Raw genomic sequence first — 16,757 nt, 5'->3', positions numbered from 1 at the left:
TTTATTTATTTGCGGCTTAAATGCCATAACGGATTTTAAACTTACCATGACCGACGTTACGTGACGACTAACTGTTCCACCTCCACATATGGGTTGATGGTTATGCTATGCTATTTCGTTCAAGTCCGGTTGTAAGATTTAGAATGTTTTCCAAAAGAATTTTGGTGTCATTTAATTCTTTGGTTCCTCTTCTATTGAGTTTACGATCTTGTCCCTTGGGTAAAAATAGATTTTTTTTGTCAAAGGAGTTATTTGAAAATAACTCCTGGGGAAATATCGCAGACAAAAAGCAAGAGAAATGATGAGGATTGGTGGCTCTTTCGGAAACCTAGATATTCCCTGCCTTACCCTCTGGTAAACATTACCATCTTTCTCCACTAATAAATAAATGATGTTTTTATAAAAAAAACGTAAATATGGAATTACGCCTAACTATTTTGTAACAACAAAAATGATCCCTACTTTACTTTTTAATTAATTAAATTCTGTAGTATTTTGTTGTTGCAAAATTGTTAATTCTGATATTTTCACAGTTAATTGTGCCGCAAGCTGAATCATGCGACTGCCTGTATTATTGTGTAATGGATGACAGCTGCTTTCATATAACGATTTTTCAGTGAGGTAGTACTGGAAACAACCCAATCATTCTATTTCACTCTAGAAGAGAGCGAGAGAAATTTCTCAAAAAAAAAACACAATCAGGTAGGTTGGCGTTTTGCGTTTGGATTGTTAATAAATTAATATTTTTAATAAATTAATAATGTTTTAGTTATTTTAACTTTTGAGTAAATGGGATTATTTTGTTCTGAGCAGAATTGAATACAAGATAATTAGTTTTTCAAATTCATTTCGATCATTATTTATTTCAAAACTCTCCCTTCCTTTATTGTGTTCATCTCATAAGCTGAGCGCAACATGTCGCGAGAGAAAACGCCGAGAGACCGAAATCTAATAAATAGGACAGAAACGCCAGCAAAAAATTCAATAACAAATACTCATCGACTGTGTTCGTTCGTATTGTGGCGGCTGTTGAAAAAACCAAATAATAAAATTAACAAAAATAAAAAACTGTTGTGGAAAGCAAAAAGTATTAACTGTGTAAAAAAATACCTCTGTGCAAGAAAACAAAAACAAATCACAATTTGTGTTGTAAACGTGTTTGTTTGACGCGACTTTTCTAAGTTGAAAGTTAAGAAAAATTATTGAAAATATAAAAACAACAACGAAACGAAAGTGAAAAACTGCACAAAAGGGCAAAACAAGTTTATTTTGGCCGATAGAAATATTCAGCCAAAGTAGCAACGAACTTTTGTCAAAGGAAACGCGAAAAAATTCGCGTTTTTACAACAGCTAGTAACAAAAAGCCTGCTGGACTTTGCATCAGAGAGAAAATATTTGTTTATTTTTTTGTGCCAACACCAACAAAATAAAATAAAAAACATCACGTTGCAGCGCCGTACGTAGTGGTCATCTTCGCCAGTCATCATCATCATCAGTGTCAATTGTTTAATTTGTGGTGGTCATTTTTTATTCTGCCCACAATTTTCAAACAAACAAAGGCGGTCAAAGCATCGTCATCGCTCGCTGTTTTGTAGAGAGTGCTGCTACTGCAAAAAAATAAATAGCATTCAGTTCTGCTGCCCTGCCTTATTATCTTGGTTGTGTTGATTGGGAATCAGCAACGGAAATTTCTTTTTGATTGATTTCGTTGGACTTATTTGTATTATGAATCTATCATTTGCTGGCTGTGGATTTTTGGGTATCTATCATGTTGGCGTGGCCGTGTGTTTCAAAAAGTATGCCCCTCATTTGCTGTTGGAAAAGATCGGTGGCGCCTCTGCTGGTGCTTTGGCGGCCTGTTGTCTTTTGTGCGATTTGCCTCTAGGTAAGTGACCCATATTCCTTAGGTCAATGTCTGTCATATTTCACAGACAGTGATATGAGCTATGGCAATGTCTTTATTTTTAAGAATGATCTAAGTATAGAATAAGCTTTGTTTTCTGAGTATATTCTAATTTGTATGAGTTTCTGGGATAACCACCTGAACACTTGTTAAATTTATTGTATATAAACTGGGGCGAGCACACATTTTTTATTGAATCAATAATATGCCATCAGTTAAAATCCAGCAAAGATTTATTGGCGTTTCTGATTATAATAAATATATACTGCCAGGTGCCCTGATAACACTGCCACCATCTAAAAGAGGAAAAAAGAATGGCACGCATTTATAACTTATTTAGAATTAGAACACCAGCAAAGCTGATTCAAAGTTCCTCCCAATAACGAAAACATGAATGACAACGTAGTTGGTTCGCAGAGGTACCTACCACATATACAATTAACAAAACAAACATTAAATTTTTGGGGGCTTGTCAGCGTCACCATTGGCAGCAACAACAACACTATGCCATATACATAAAACGCTTATCGTCCAACTGAACCAAACGACGTCAACGCCAGCAGTATTTATTTTCTTAAAACGCAGTAGTTTTTGCTATATAGCTATGGCACGCTCTCTTGAAGCGTTTGGGGAATTATTTGAGGAATTAATCTTGCTGACATTTATCTTTGCCTTGTTATACAGCCCAACAAATTGGAGGGTCTCTCGTCTGCTCCAATAGAAATTTAATGCCACACCATAGAGGCAAAGGCATGGCATAGCTGAGTATTGTGCGTGGCGGTCACAAGAAATCGTTGAAAACAAACAACAATGGGCAAATAAATAATAGATTCTATTTATAGAAATTACGAAATTTTACAAAAATGTTTACATTGCATTGTTTTCGTAGGAGAGATATGAAAATCTGGGAAATGTGGGCATTTCTGTCACTGTCTCATTTTATTCTGAATAGGAAAGTGGGTTGGAAGTGGGTTTAAAAGAATTTCGGTACTTTTTAAAGTCTTTGGGTCATAGACAAAGTGAAAGTTTGGAAGCTGTAGATAAAAGCCAATAGTTATTTAGGCCAAAAGAAAATATATTAACGGCATAGGTAAAATATAATTTATTCCAGGCAAAGATCTTAGCAAACCAATCTCTGTATTTCGTTTCAATTTGTTACCTAATCGCCTAATAAATTTATCTTTTATTTATTAACAAGATATAAAAAGTACAAAGTATTATTAAACAAAAAAGTTGATAAGACTTTAAGATCATAATTTTATTTGTATTTAGGTACAGGTTACGCTTATAACAATTACGAGATAGTATTTGCTGTTAATATGAATCTTCAGTTCTATACTATAAAAGATGTTAATGTTTGATACGCAATTTAATGACCTTTTAATTCATACAATATAGTTTTATAAACACGATGTGGAATTGAAAGAGCAGGAGAGATCATACAACACGCTTTGATAATGATTGTAAACAACGTATGACTGGTTTTTCTTCTTATTGGAACTGATCAATACTATTGAGAATCTCTTGAAAAAATATCAATGGACCTCATTGTAAACATACCGAACTGCATATTGATTACAGAAATGCAAAGGAAACATGTTGATAATTTAATATAGTTGTGGAGGTTTTCATGTAAAACCGACTTTTCTTTTTGAACTGGTAATATGTTCTAACTTTATTATTCTTTTCACAATATAAAGAATTGCATTTAGTGGACATCAAGGTATTTGTCCATCACTCCCTGGAAACCGATACTATTGTAGTTTATGCATTTTTCTCTTTAATCGACTTCACTTGAAGCTTTTCCACACTTTCCTAGCTACTAATTTATGATACTAGTCCAACAAGTGTTTGTATCCATGTCATGAAATATGCGTTCATGTGTGTGGCATCCATTGTATTTGCTGATGCACAATGCAATTTCCCAACAGCACAACGCATCCAGATAGCAACCATGACGCTTTGTTATGACTTATTTCCTTAATACGTAACATGGTCACGTTTAACGGTGTGCATTTTTATGTTCTCGTTGCCAGTTTTTTAGCGGTAAACAATTTGCCAATTGTGAGCTATTGTAATAGACAAGTGGTCTCGAGGAGATTACCCTGCCTATTTATAAATTCGACATCACTTAGAACGATGGTCAAGCTACTTACAAAATTCGGTCATAATAGCAGATCATAAAGCTCATTAATCATTATAAGCTATATAAATCATGATTATGCAATCATTAATTGATATATTGTAGCTATTTAACTAATCTATTTTAAAACTTAAAATTTTCAATCGATGCAAATTTAAAGTTAGGTTTTTCTCCTAGTCTTGAAATAAAACGGATCATAGAAAGTATCGTTATCATAATGGGCACCTAGCGAAATAATTACAGCCTATGGCAAAGAGCCAAGAGACTACAGCCTTTTTTAAAAATTATGCATTAATATAGTTTTACTAAATCTATACAATTGGTGGAATTTTACATAGTTATACCACCACCCTAATTTGTTTGGATCATTAGCTTGATTACTGTAAATATTCCCTTGTAGCATTGTGTTATCTGTTTCTTATTTTATGACATATTCTCATTGTCAATTTTAAATTTCGTTGATTGCCTTGCAACAGAGCAAAGGTTTATAGATTGTTTATGCTTTTGTTTTCATCAGTTTTACATGCGTCACAATTTTCAATAAAAAAATGCACTTGTATTGGTTTTCAATATTTATATCAATGACTTCTTCAATGTTTAACCAAATGAAAAAAAGGTTTAGAACTACAAAAGTAATTGTAGGTTCTACCTGGCGTGATAGTTGTCTTTGCAGCCGTAATATAATTTACTGTGTGTCATTAATTCATTAAAAATGATATCGGGTTTTGCCCCTACCAACAATTGGCCCATAAATTATCATCCGATTCTCTGGGAAACAACAAAGCAGCTGGTGGCACAAAATTTCCCTACCGCACAACAAAAAAATTACATATGTCCTACACATATACAAAACTAGATCATCATTTATAACAGCCCACCATATTCAATTGGCACAAAGAAAGCGTGCGATAAGCATATTTCACCCCCACCCCCTCCCACATTATTGTTGTCCATTATTCGATTTCACAAATTGATAAGTTTGAAATGAAACAAAGCCAGAAATAAAGAATATCATATTGAAAATGAACTTTTTTTATTGCAGGTGTAGTACCTAGTTCTAAAGTCCAATAAACGCAGAGCATGACACACTTCTTAAATTAATATTTTAATGCCATGAGAATGATAATTATACTTAGCACACAGACAACAATGGCTGGCTACAAGAAAAGTAAATGACCTACGTTTTTTTGGGAGACTCCCCAATCATTCGCAATGTCACGTTCTATATCGAATATCGAATCTTCTTGTAAACTAAAATTCTTACATTTCTAAAATCCCATAATTCATGTGCTTTCATTTGCTTTTGTGCAATATTCATTGAAATTTAATTTGTCTGAATCATTCATTGCTTGCTATGTGCATGTAGCGATGAGAGCTAATCATTTATTCGTTCCCTTGTTCGTTTGAAAAAATCTTGAGATTGTTTTTGCAAAAAAAAAAAAATGAAATGAAAAGAATGAGTTCATATTCTAACATCTGTTGCCTCAAATTGATAGTACGCTTTGCTAGTGGTATTAGTAGGTTATAATTGATAACACGAGACCTCATATGTCCAACAAATCATTAGCATCATCATCGCCATCATTGTCAGCCAGCCATTGTAGTGCTTTCATTTTATGATGCTTACGCATTATTATTATTTTTTTGCTATATTCTAATCATTAGTCTTGACTTAAGTAAGCCATAATCACATGCATCTTTTTTTTTTAGAAGTATTGTATAATGAAGGCGTAATAAATCAAAGAAACAGAATTTATGAAATGCTTGAGAAGTGTATCCCACAAAGATATTATTGTCTTTGGATATATAAATGTTGAGTATTTTCTTCAACTTTTTGATTTGATGCGGGCCAGAGTTGGGCATAATTTTGTATGAAACCGAAATTAATTGAATAGTGTTTGGCTTGGGAATGCATGAATATAGAAATTTGACCTGATTTCAAGGGAAACTTTCCAGTTCACTGTGATCTTTCTGTAGATGAAATACCTATGCTGAAATAAACTTTCGAAAATTGATGAAAGAATCAGGGAACTCAAAGTGTATTCTTGTCGCCGACGATGTGTGGCTCCAATGTTTGCAAAAAAACTGAATCGAATTGAAATTTGAGACTAAGTCTTTGTCTATATGCCTGTATTACAACATAGCATATAGCACCTTCAAATTACAGAATATTCAAAACAGAGAACTCATAGTGTACTGTGTGGCCCCAGTGTTTGCAAAAACAGCTGAATCAAAATTAAGATTTGAAACTTGGTCTTTATCTAGATGCCTGCATTACAACTTAGCATAAATTATAGCACCTTGAAATTACAGAATATTCAATTGTTTGAAATTTTATTTAAATTAAATATATTTTTCATTTCGTTTTTCTTTTTTTTACTTAGAATATAACGTATAAATAAAACATAAATTGGCGTAAATACAAAACAAAAAAAAAAACTATTTCCTTTTGCATTCATTCGTCACTCGTGTGGCAAATCTTTTGTTGAGGAACAGTGATTACAAAAGTAGGGAATATTTTTTGTCTTAAATGAATGGCATAGAACCAATGTTGCTCAAAGAGCATGTATGAATTAGCCTTGCAATAAAATGTCGATGCATTAAAGAATAATAACAACAACATGAAATCAATTGGAAAATACATTAAAATATTTTGATGGAGTTGCAAAAAAAAAAAAAAAACATTAGAGGTACATAATATAGTTAATCTTACAGATAGCCTCAGGGGTTTTGACGTCAATTTTGACTTTCATTCAAATTTCCTTGTACTGATAAGGCGGCTGCTTGCTTGCCTTTTAGAACAATAGTTTTTGTGCAAAACCCACTTTTTTCTATTTACGTACCACACACCACCTATGTCGTATATAAACAGCGCGCGTGTATGCCTATTGGGTCGGTCTTATCAGTTTCCTTACTTTACGTTATGTTCATTTCATTGTTATAAAATTGAAAAAAATGTACACATATATATTACTTTTTTCTATGACTTTGCACATAATGCGTTTTAGGAAGGGGGCAAATAATTATGCTAGCGATTCAAAATTAAAGGAAGTAGGAATCAAATAAGTGTGGGCATTAGTATTATTATTATTTGTATTGGTGAAATGCAAAAGTTCGGAATATCCCCCTAGGTCTGAAAATGTTATTCATTTATTGTTATATATGTTGTAAAGATTAGTTTCTGACGGCGAAAATTTTAATAATAGACCTCCACTTTCATATCTACTTGACTTTGAACTATTTTATGATGGGGCATGGTATGGGGGTTTTGCCATTCTAGTCACGTTGTCTTTAAAAGAGTTATAGTTCCATATCAACTTTAGAAAGAAAGAGGATGATCCCAACAAAATGTTTAATATCATGAGTACAAGTGATTCCAGACTTTAATATTTTTAATATAAGAAGTCATGTTTTCTACAAGGGCGGGGTGCGACTAAGAAATAATCTCTGACATTTCAATTTCTCTTTTAATGCCATTTTGAACTAATTCAATTTAAATTTAAATAAAATCTATTGGTTAATAAATAAAAGCACCCATCGACGTAGCCCAAAGTGCGATTTTTAAGCAACATTTTCTAAAAAATTATCTTTTTATTTACCATTTTGGATGTGGCCCGGACACCCTATGTTTCGAAGGTGACCTAATCGGAATAAAATTAAAGATGCATACCTTTCGATTCTATTGAATTTTATTGAAATCCAATATATTTTTATTCATTTTCTAAATCTTAATTACATTCATGCCTTCTTCTCCCGCGACCCTTTCCCCTTAATATAAACAAATTATAAACGTAGAAGGAAAAAGTAAAATTTCATAAAAACAACAATTCACATTGATTTGTTTACTTTGGAACAGGCTGTTAATTTGTTGGGTTTCTATTTAATTTCATAAAACAAACTGACTAGAATACAACCAGCTGGTGGAGCGACCGGAAAGAAATGCATTTCTTTGGTTTCTCTCCGTTTTTTTTTTTTTTTTTCAAATTTCATTGATAACATAATAGCAACACCGCCACCACCAGACAAAGAATGCTACGTCAGCCGTCGACAATTTGTAAATGTTTGCCTATTTCGTATTTGGTATTGTTGTTGTTGTTGCTGTAAGAGGAACTCCAACCATATCCATTATAGAGTAGAGACACAAAATCATACGATTTGATTTCTTCATTCGGGTTGTTTTATTGGCATTGGACTGGGAAGTGTTTGTTGCCTTGCACCGCCACCAAACGTGAGCAGTGAGAGTGGAGTGGTTATTGTTACGACTTGTTATTTGGTGCGTACGTATGCCTGTGTATACGTACCCACCCGATTACAGAGTGTGTATTACTCCATAAGTAATGCGTTTGTTTCTGCATGCACTTCGATGGTGTCATCAGCTGCATACCAAAGAGCAACACTCTCCAAGCAAGCGTATGTGGGAAATGTGTACTTGTTTCGTATTTTCTTTTTTGAAGGAAAGTTGTGTTGGCCTTAAAAAGTGAGGAATGCCGGAGTCATCAGGCCATTTTCATGTTGCCATATCATCATCCATCCACCGTTGAACCGGTATTTCATTATTTACCAAACATTACAAAAGGGGGTGTGTCTCTCTCTCTCCGAGAGTGTTTTCCTCTTCCCCAGCCACCTCGTATTATATGGAAAGCCTCAGTAGCATTAGCAGCAGAATAAAGTGTTTGTTGCTGAAGGTTGTTGACCGTGAGCAGGGTGAGAGAAACACGATTATTTTTTTCGGATTTTTCTAGACGACCTACATTTACAAAATACCAGACAACCGAATGTTCCAGAATATTTACAATCCATAGCTAGATAAAAATTCATAGGAATGCCTGAAGATGGGGTGGCAGACTATTTATGTATGTTGTTGTTGTCTTGCGTGTTTGTGCAGCTGGCCTTTATGCATTTATGGCCATCAGATGAACGTTTTTCTTGTAAACATTTTTTTTACCTGCCCATGGTAGCTTCATTTACACCTTTCTGTGGGTTATGGCCTTGACAAAGAATTAGAAATTACTGGCTTTAAAATAATTCTCTTTTTGAAACTCTCTAGAATTATAGGGATTAGCTGAGACAAAAGAAAAAAAGTATGTAGTTGGACATTTTAATAGGAAATCGGTAATTTGGTAATACTTTAATTACTCTGTGATTAGAAGGCAAAGGAAGTGGAAAATTATAACTTTTTGGGAACAATTTTTTTCAATTTGGACCCTTTTATAGGTATAGGCCGAATAAAAAGAATCCTGTTATTAAGAAAATGTTTTGATATAAACCCATCCAAACTTTAACTGCTTCAAGCCAATTGAAATACTTTGGAAACACTTGAAAATGCCTGCAAACGCCAGTCTCCTCAATCGAAATTCGAATACGCAAATGTTTACAAATCAAGCCAAGACGAAAACAACTCGAGTTGTGAAATATTACACCAATAACAAAAACATATAAGTGAACGGTGGCCAGTCGCTTATGTTGTGGTTTCAGAATTTTCCAATTTCCTTGAGGGGTTTTTTTACACATGCACATACTACATATGTGACACATGTGTTTTGCATTACCTACATGCTTAGATATGTTTGCAAAAGCACGTGACATTTGTTTTTCTGTTCCAAGAGTGTGCATTGGCAACCACATTTTCAAGATCACCTGTTCCCTTTGATCGTTACTACAAAGTTACTTTAGTTTTTTCCATTCACTGCCAATATGTACGCAGGGCTGGGCGGGCGTATGTTATCTCTATCTCAATATTTTGTGTAAACTGATCACGCCATACTCTTCTCAGCGGTTTGATGTAATGTATGTATGTTCCCATGTATATGTGTATGCATGTGGGTAATGCGGTTTCCATTATAAGAAACGTTCAGAGAGAGTGCGATCCACATACCTCCTGATAATAAACAAACAAAACTGGCAACTGGCTGTTTGGCCTCTATTTTTATGGAGGCTCGTCACTGTTATACGTGTTTTGTTGTTTTTTGTAAACATATATTTTGAGCGTGTGTGAGTGTGTTGTAACCGTCAAATCTAGAGTGTGGGCGCCCCTGAATGGTCTTATGTTTTGCACCCGTCCCTATTTTTAGTAGTTTTCCATTCGTTCTTTAATGTAAACAAAAATTACGAAATTGTACGACGGCACATGTTCAAAATTTTACTTTTTTCGAAAACAACAAAAACTGGCCTACCAAATCTGGAATGTGATTTGTAGGAAAACTAAGAAGTTGAAGGTCGGTCGGTCGGTTGTTTGGTATCTTTATCTATCAGACATGTCTCCCCTACCCCTGTCCATTTTCCGTACAGAAACATTGAAATGAGGCAATGTAGAGGGCCCACAAATATGCCCAACATATAGGAAATGGGTGTGTTAGTCAGTGGACGATTTATAAAAATAGAATAATCTGGCGGCGATCGCTTGTTGTAATTGTGTCGTAAATATGAAAAACAAAAATTGTTGTTGACAAGAAATTAGAAACTGACTGGGCGGATAGCTGATAGACTCGTTGTGTGCATTCGTTCCATTGAAAAACAACACCAAGATTGTTTACACTTTAGCAAAATGTGAAGGCATGTAAATATTTTGTCATAGCTAGAACCAAAACAACAACAATAATATTTACTGGTTTGTTAAACAACAATAACAACAGCAAATAGTTAAATTAAAGTAGGAAGAGTAATGCGATTCACACTATTCACATACTATTATCTAATTCTTAGAAATTCATTTCTACGCACTTTCTTCCAGTGCACGAATCTTATCATTTGCGATGTTTGCCCTCTATTTGTGAACTAGTTTGCAAAACAATTTATAAATGAAGGTCAATTGCCAAAAAATAATCATTTTGGTGGCCCCCCACTAACCAAAAAAAATATCAATTGATTATTAAATAAAAATAACTATAGAACAAAATGCATGGTTATTTTATTATATAACACGATCGATAATAGGTGTAGTTTAATTGAGGTTATGCCTAGGTTTGCTAATCAAACTTTTGATTTGCTATCTGGAAGTGGGTACTCATCGCCTTTTGCACATTGGTTTTGTTATGAGGTAGCTGCCATTTCAATGCCTTGAGGGTACATATGACCCAAGAAATTATCTGAAATTAATAGCAAACTTACTCCTCTATGGTATCAGATATATGTATAAATTAACTCCAAACTATTAGAATTTCATTTGGGATTTTGTAAAACCACCCCGTCTATGGGCATTAATTTCCCATTAAGGGCTTTCCACGAGCAAGCTTATCTCCTGATTGCTTATATTTTTTTCATTTCACAGTATTGGCAAATATAAAATGAATTAACAGAATAAATTGACGTCATCTTCTCGTCACCACCAGACATTACTAATCTCTGAACAACAATAATACTCAGCAAAAATTAGAAAATCATCTGATGTCCACAGCAACTAGATTTAGCAGATTACCTATAAAATAGCCTTTCGTAATAATTGTTATCTCAAAAGCTATTTTCTCAATTGTTTTTTTCGTGTACTTTTTTGCAGGTAGCATGACATCCGATTTCTTCCGTGTTGTAAATGAAGCCCGCCGCCATTCCTTAGGTCCCTTCAGTCCATCGTTCAATATACAAACCTGTCTCTTTGAGGGTCTGCAAAAGCATTTACCCGAAGATGCCCACAAACGTGTCAGCGGCCGTTTGCACATCTCCATGACCCGTGTCTATGATGGCAAAAATGTTATTGTCTCCGAATTCAATTCCCGCGATGAGGTCTTACAGGCATTGTTATGCGCCTGTTTCATACCAGGATTTTCGGGAATTCTACCACCCAAGTTCAGAGGAGTACGTTACATGGATGGTGCCTTCTCGGATAATCTACCCATTTTGGATGAGAACACAATAACCGTTTCACCATTCTGTGGTGAGAGTGATATATGCCCACGTGATCAAAGTTCCCAGCTCTTCCATTTGAATTGGGCCAATACCAGCATAGAGATTTCGCGACAAAACATCAATCGCTTTGTGAGAATTCTATTTCCTCCCAGGCCGGAGTTCTTATCGAAATTTTGCCAGCAAGGATTCGATGATGCCCTACAATTTCTGCACCGTAACAATTTGATTAATTGTCGCCGCTGTGTGGCCGTGCAGTCAACGTTTGTAGTATCCGAAACAGTGGCCCAGCCCCAGGAATTTGATCCTGAGTGTAGAGAATGTAAAAAGCACAGAAAGGTATGCATCAGGGTCTTCAAAGCCACCTTGTGAGCAAAAACTTATTGCCTTTTTTTCTAACAAATTTCAGGATGCACTTTCCTCAAATATGCCCCAAACAGTGTTGGATGTTATACAAGACTATATAGAACAGGCCAATAAGGGTTTGGCCAACTGGTTGTTCAAACATCGTGGCATCAAGTTACTCTCGCTGCCAGCCACAGTTCCCATAGACTTTCTATTTGCCACAGTTTCAAAGTAAGTTAAAACACCACAACAGCTAGAGTAGTTGATTTTATCTTCCATACCGATCAATGTGAAAAAAAACATTATTTGTTTCTTTTTTATAGAACTTGTAAAACTCTACCAAAACCATTTGGAAAAACATTTGCAAGCGCGTAAATTACACAAAACATTACCGAAAGAGAGAGAATCGAAATACATGAACTGAATTTATAGATAAACTAATTAGAAAATTTTTGAATAGGCCTTAACGAGTTAAGCATAATGAAGCAGTTGGCGTGCTTCTATCTCAGTAGCTTTGAAGTATTATATAAGCAATTTATTTGTTTTTGTATTAAAACTTATATTGAAATTATACAATAAAAAAATTAAAATCTAATCAAATTTGTTTGATTTGAAAACTGTTTCCAAAAAAAAAAAACTCTTCTGTCCATCTCTCACTCTTAACTCCCTTCCTACAAATCCAATAACAAAAATTACAAATTTTGCAAATGTTTCTCCAAGAAAAAAACATATTTCTTTACACTTCAATAAGAAAACAATAAATTTGAAACGAATTTGGTCTGGCCCATTTACATGATCCCCAGATTCCCTAAATCTCTTTTCTTTTCCCTTTCTAATTCTCCTCTAACCCAACTCTTTTTTCAGGCTTAGTTCATTAACACCTAAATTAACGAAACAAATGCGTGTGGTCGTTGACGATTTTGTAAATCAATTAAATAATGCAATACATGTGCGTTTATTAAATAAAATAACGGTAAGTTACTAAAATCTGAATGAGTATAATTTGAATTCTGAATTTGACAATGTGTGTGTGTGTGTGCTGTTTTGCAGATCTGTGATCCTCCCCATTTCGATACGACCGGTTTGTTACATTCGAAGCGTTTATATGGGCCCCGAGTATCAATACTTGTGGACGAATGGTGGGTATCAAAGCGAGAGGAGATATAAAAGTCTATAATTAGAAATTAATTATACATTTTTATTTTCAGTGGTGCTTTACCTTTGCAAGATGATGTTGATCATTATGAGCACGTTTTAAAGGTATGAAACAACAGCGGGAAATATATGTCAAATGGAAAGAATTCTAATATTTTTAATGTTTTCTGTCATCTCCTCCCCAGGTCACTACCCACAATGATGCCCTGTATGCCTACTATTATACCGATGACAATACAAACAAAGTCAAAGTTACGGAAATCTTCGATATGACTGAGAATGTTGAGCTTGCCGATATGAAACAATACGAAGGTTCCGTTGAAGACCATCCAAATCCACATCAGCATCATCACAATGCCGTTGTCAGTGAATGGAATGGTGTAGAATCAGGTAATTTCCACCCCTCCTTATTTTTATTTTCAGTTTTCATTATTCTAACTCATAATTTTGAAAATAAAGAAAGCACTTCATAGAGCATATCTAACAAAACCAGCAAACAACTCATGTATATAAACCCAAAATTTATTTTCAATTACAGTACAAATTATACCCACACCTCCCGATTGTCGTGAAGATATTTTTTGATTGTAAATCCTTGCATAACAAAAGACACTCAACACCAAACACCTACCCACCCACCCATACATACAAATTCAAACTACTACCACTCCTATATCCATTTTAATACATTTGCACCCTATTAATTATGTAATCAACAAATTAATGAAAATGAAAATGAAAAAAGAAAACAATCGAACCACGTGATCGTGATCAACTGCTAAAATCCTTTGTGTGTAAATATATTCGCAAAACTGATCGATCGATTGCGTTTTCTCATGACCTTTATATTCAGTCTTAATTCAGAATGAAAGGTAAAAATGAATTGCATTCTTTTATTTTTTTGGAAAACTAGAATTTGTGCATGTCTATTTAATTTTCAGTCCATTGTATGCATTGTATTAACAGCAGTGAGTTGGGACCACCAACAACTTTGGTGGTCAATAATAAACTGCCAACCAATTTGTAGACTACGGTTTGGGGATGTTAATCGTTTTATTCCTTTTTTAGTACTTCTCAAGCCCGCATCTAATCCAAGTTTACAATTCTATTATCAATTACAGATTTCTTCATTGACCAGCAATCCCACTCTCCTGAAAGTGAAGACATCCCGCCAACCACAACAGACGTATTACCAACCTCGTCACTCTACCAAGCACAAACTGAAAATACATTATCATCCGGTGTTCACACTGACTCTGGGGAGGAAACATGTGTTTTCAGTGATCCAGAAGTGGATCAGTATTACGACGGCAACTCATCGGTATTTTCAACGAGCATCCATTCTCCCTCACAGCATCATCATCACACAGCTCAACTGAAACTGATCTCTAAACAAAAAGAAACACTAACTGGTTCCACCTCCCATCATATGACGAGCTCTGATGATCTGTGCATAGACATTGAATAATGGGCCGACTTCCATAACTTGTACTACTCCCACTATATTTGTAAAAAAAATCAATCAAGACCAAATGTTTTTTTTTTTTTTATTTTATTTGTTTTATAAAAATTCTTTGTGTATTTGTTGTATGTATATAGAAATCAAGAGAATTTATGTTGAAAATACTTCTATCATTAAAACGATTATTATTATTATTATGATTATTATTACCACAACTACAGATGGAAGCTCTGAAGCCAAAGGTAGATAAAGCATAGCTGAAAATGCCTTGTAAAAAGTACATAAACTTATATAAGACATTCTTAAGAAGAATTTCGATTTTATCGGAATGTTCATCAAATGTTGTATTTTTACAATTGCAAAATAAGTTTCTATCCTAATTAAAATGTTTTCTTCCTCCTACTTCTCTACTTCTCTCTGTAAACCCATTATAAGCTATTGTAGAGTTTATTATTATCATTATTAATATTATTATTATATTTTAATTCATCATTGCAATGTATGTACCTTTATAACAATTTATATTAAACGCTAAGAAAGCCATTTAGAATACGTTAAAAGAACGGAAAAATCATGAAAAAAATATATATTTTTTATAAAAAAGAAACAACAAAAAGCTTGTGTTTTTTATTTGCTATTTGTGAAGAGGATAGGAAGTTATACAAGACTGAAATTTTGCTGTTGCACCTAAGGGTAATAATCCAACCAATCAAAGGAAAGACTATGACCCAATCTGGCTAAACTCAGATCGATTTTAGCTGGGCTCCTAAGCTCAAGCAATTGTTCTAGCACCAAAACCAGCTAAAAAATATTGCCTTGTTAAAATTTATATCGATTTCATCCTGTTCTTTTGAGCTACTGTACAACATTTGCGACAGATAGCGTGGATCTATGCTCCTACTTTTGGCAAAATTCATACCAATTTCTCAAAAACAAAAATTCTATTGCCATGCCGGTAAACGCCTGAAAAATGTTTCATTTTGGAAACGAACGGTGGTGAATACATATCAGATTCAGCCCGTAAATTCCATGGGACCTGGTTTTAAGGGTTTCTTTGACATACCTATATTAAAAAAAAGAATGCATACTTAGATTTTATTAACAAACTTAATAAACTTGATTTTATTACGCAACAGAGTTGTTTTGATTTACAATTTCTTATAACAAATGTAGGAATTTACCCCACATATTTTACATGGTAATGCGATTTGTAAACAACTCCAACTATTTCGATAACAACGATGCAGCTTTATGGTAAAATGCAGTAGCTATTTGTGTCCAGGTGATTCCATCCAAGTGCTAGGCCGTTTGATTCATGACTTTCCCAATGCAAAAGGGAGCTTCAAGTACAAAAGGATGGGAATAAGTTTTCAGTTTTCAATAATTTGCAAGAAGTTCTTACCCAATCTTATGGCAGCACACAAAACAGTAAACATTAAAAAGTTATTTCTAACATCAGCCTGGACGCGCTTCTTCTCCTCAGCGGGATCAACTTGTGGTGGCATGCGAAACATTTTGTAATTTTATTTATTTAAAACTTTTGATAAATTTAATAATAAATGCAGTGAAAAGAGGAAAATCTCTTGGTCAGGAACAAAGTTACAGAATTAAACAACTCGTGTCAGAATGAATACATATGGAATGTCAATTTGACAGTTTTCAAGCATGGTACTTTCACCATGTTTTTCATGTAAGCACATGAACTAATGCCATGTTTACATGTATGATTTTTATATCATTAAGGACATATTGTTGACAAATTTTGCTTTTAAGAAAAAGCCAGGCGATAATTTGAGACATCGAAATATTATCTTTTATCTTATCAAACGTTAAACGTTGCCAACTTCTTGACTATCCATTTATTTCTTTTTTTTTTGGTTTTTTTCTAACTTGATGCATATAAGAAAATTTAC

General features: G+C 34.1%; 2 protein-coding genes across 3 annotated transcripts; one reads left to right on the top strand and one right to left on the bottom strand.

The window, feature by feature from the left end:
* Nucleotides 1–973: 973 nt before the first annotated feature.
* Nucleotides 974–15,460, top strand: LOC101901563 (1-acylglycerol-3-phosphate O-acyltransferase Pnpla3). 2 transcript variants are annotated; one of them, XM_059124139.1, is made up of 8 exons: nt 974–1,885; nt 11,539–12,221; nt 12,292–12,458; nt 13,092–13,200; nt 13,278–13,366; nt 13,436–13,487; nt 13,568–13,772; nt 13,921–14,118. In XM_059124139.1, the coding sequence occupies exons 1-8, from the start codon at nt 1,726–1,728 to the stop codon at nt 13,965–13,967; spliced, it is 1,512 nt and encodes a 503-aa protein (XP_058980122.1). In that variant the 5' UTR covers nt 974–1,725; the 3' UTR covers nt 13,968–14,118. The 2 variants fall into 2 exon arrangements, with proteins under 2 accessions (XP_058980122.1, XP_005177151.1); XM_005177094.4 differs by lacking the exon at nt 13,921–14,118 and adding an exon at nt 14,504–15,460 and having other exon boundaries at nt 976–1,885.
* A 472-nt stretch (nt 15,461–15,932) lies between these two features.
* LOC101887321 (uncharacterized) lies at nt 15,933–16,495 on the bottom strand. The gene is made up of 2 exons (XM_005177097.4): nt 16,247–16,495; nt 15,933–16,184 (listed from the first exon to the last, which is right to left on the bottom strand). The coding sequence occupies exons 1-2, from the start codon at nt 16,356–16,358 to the stop codon at nt 16,144–16,146; spliced, it is 153 nt and encodes a 50-aa protein (XP_005177154.1). The 5' UTR covers nt 16,359–16,495; the 3' UTR covers nt 15,933–16,143.
* Nucleotides 16,496–16,757: the final 262 nt, after the last annotated feature.

This window comes from Musca domestica, unplaced genomic scaffold (genome assembly GCF_030504385.1).
Source record: "Musca domestica strain aabys unplaced genomic scaffold, Musca_domestica.polishedcontigs.V.1.1 27, whole genome shotgun sequence".
Classification (NCBI taxonomy): Eukaryota; Metazoa; Arthropoda; class Insecta; order Diptera; family Muscidae; genus Musca; species Musca domestica.
This window is presented reverse-complemented; position numbering and strand designations above follow the sequence as displayed.

Excerpts from the sequence above, each read along its gene's own strand:
- LOC101887321 (XM_005177097.4), bottom strand. The coding sequence starts at position 16,358 with ATGTTTCGCATGCCACCACAAGTTGATCCCGCTGAGGAGAAGAAGCGC. Across the intron at positions 16,185-16,246 it reads GTGTGCTGCCATAAGATTGG|CTCCCTTTTGCATTGGGAAA; the intron begins GTAAGAACTTCT and ends TTGTACTTGAAG.
- LOC101901563 (XM_005177094.4), top strand. The coding sequence starts at position 1,726 with ATGAATCTATCATTTGCTGGCTGTGGATTTTTGGGTATCTATCATGTT. Across the intron at positions 12,222-12,291 it reads AATGTAAAAAGCACAGAAAG|GATGCACTTTCCTCAAATAT; the intron begins GTATGCATCAGG and ends AACAAATTTCAG. Across the intron at positions 12,459-13,091 it reads CTATTTGCCACAGTTTCAAA|GCTTAGTTCATTAACACCTA; the intron begins GTAAGTTAAAAC and ends CTCTTTTTTCAG.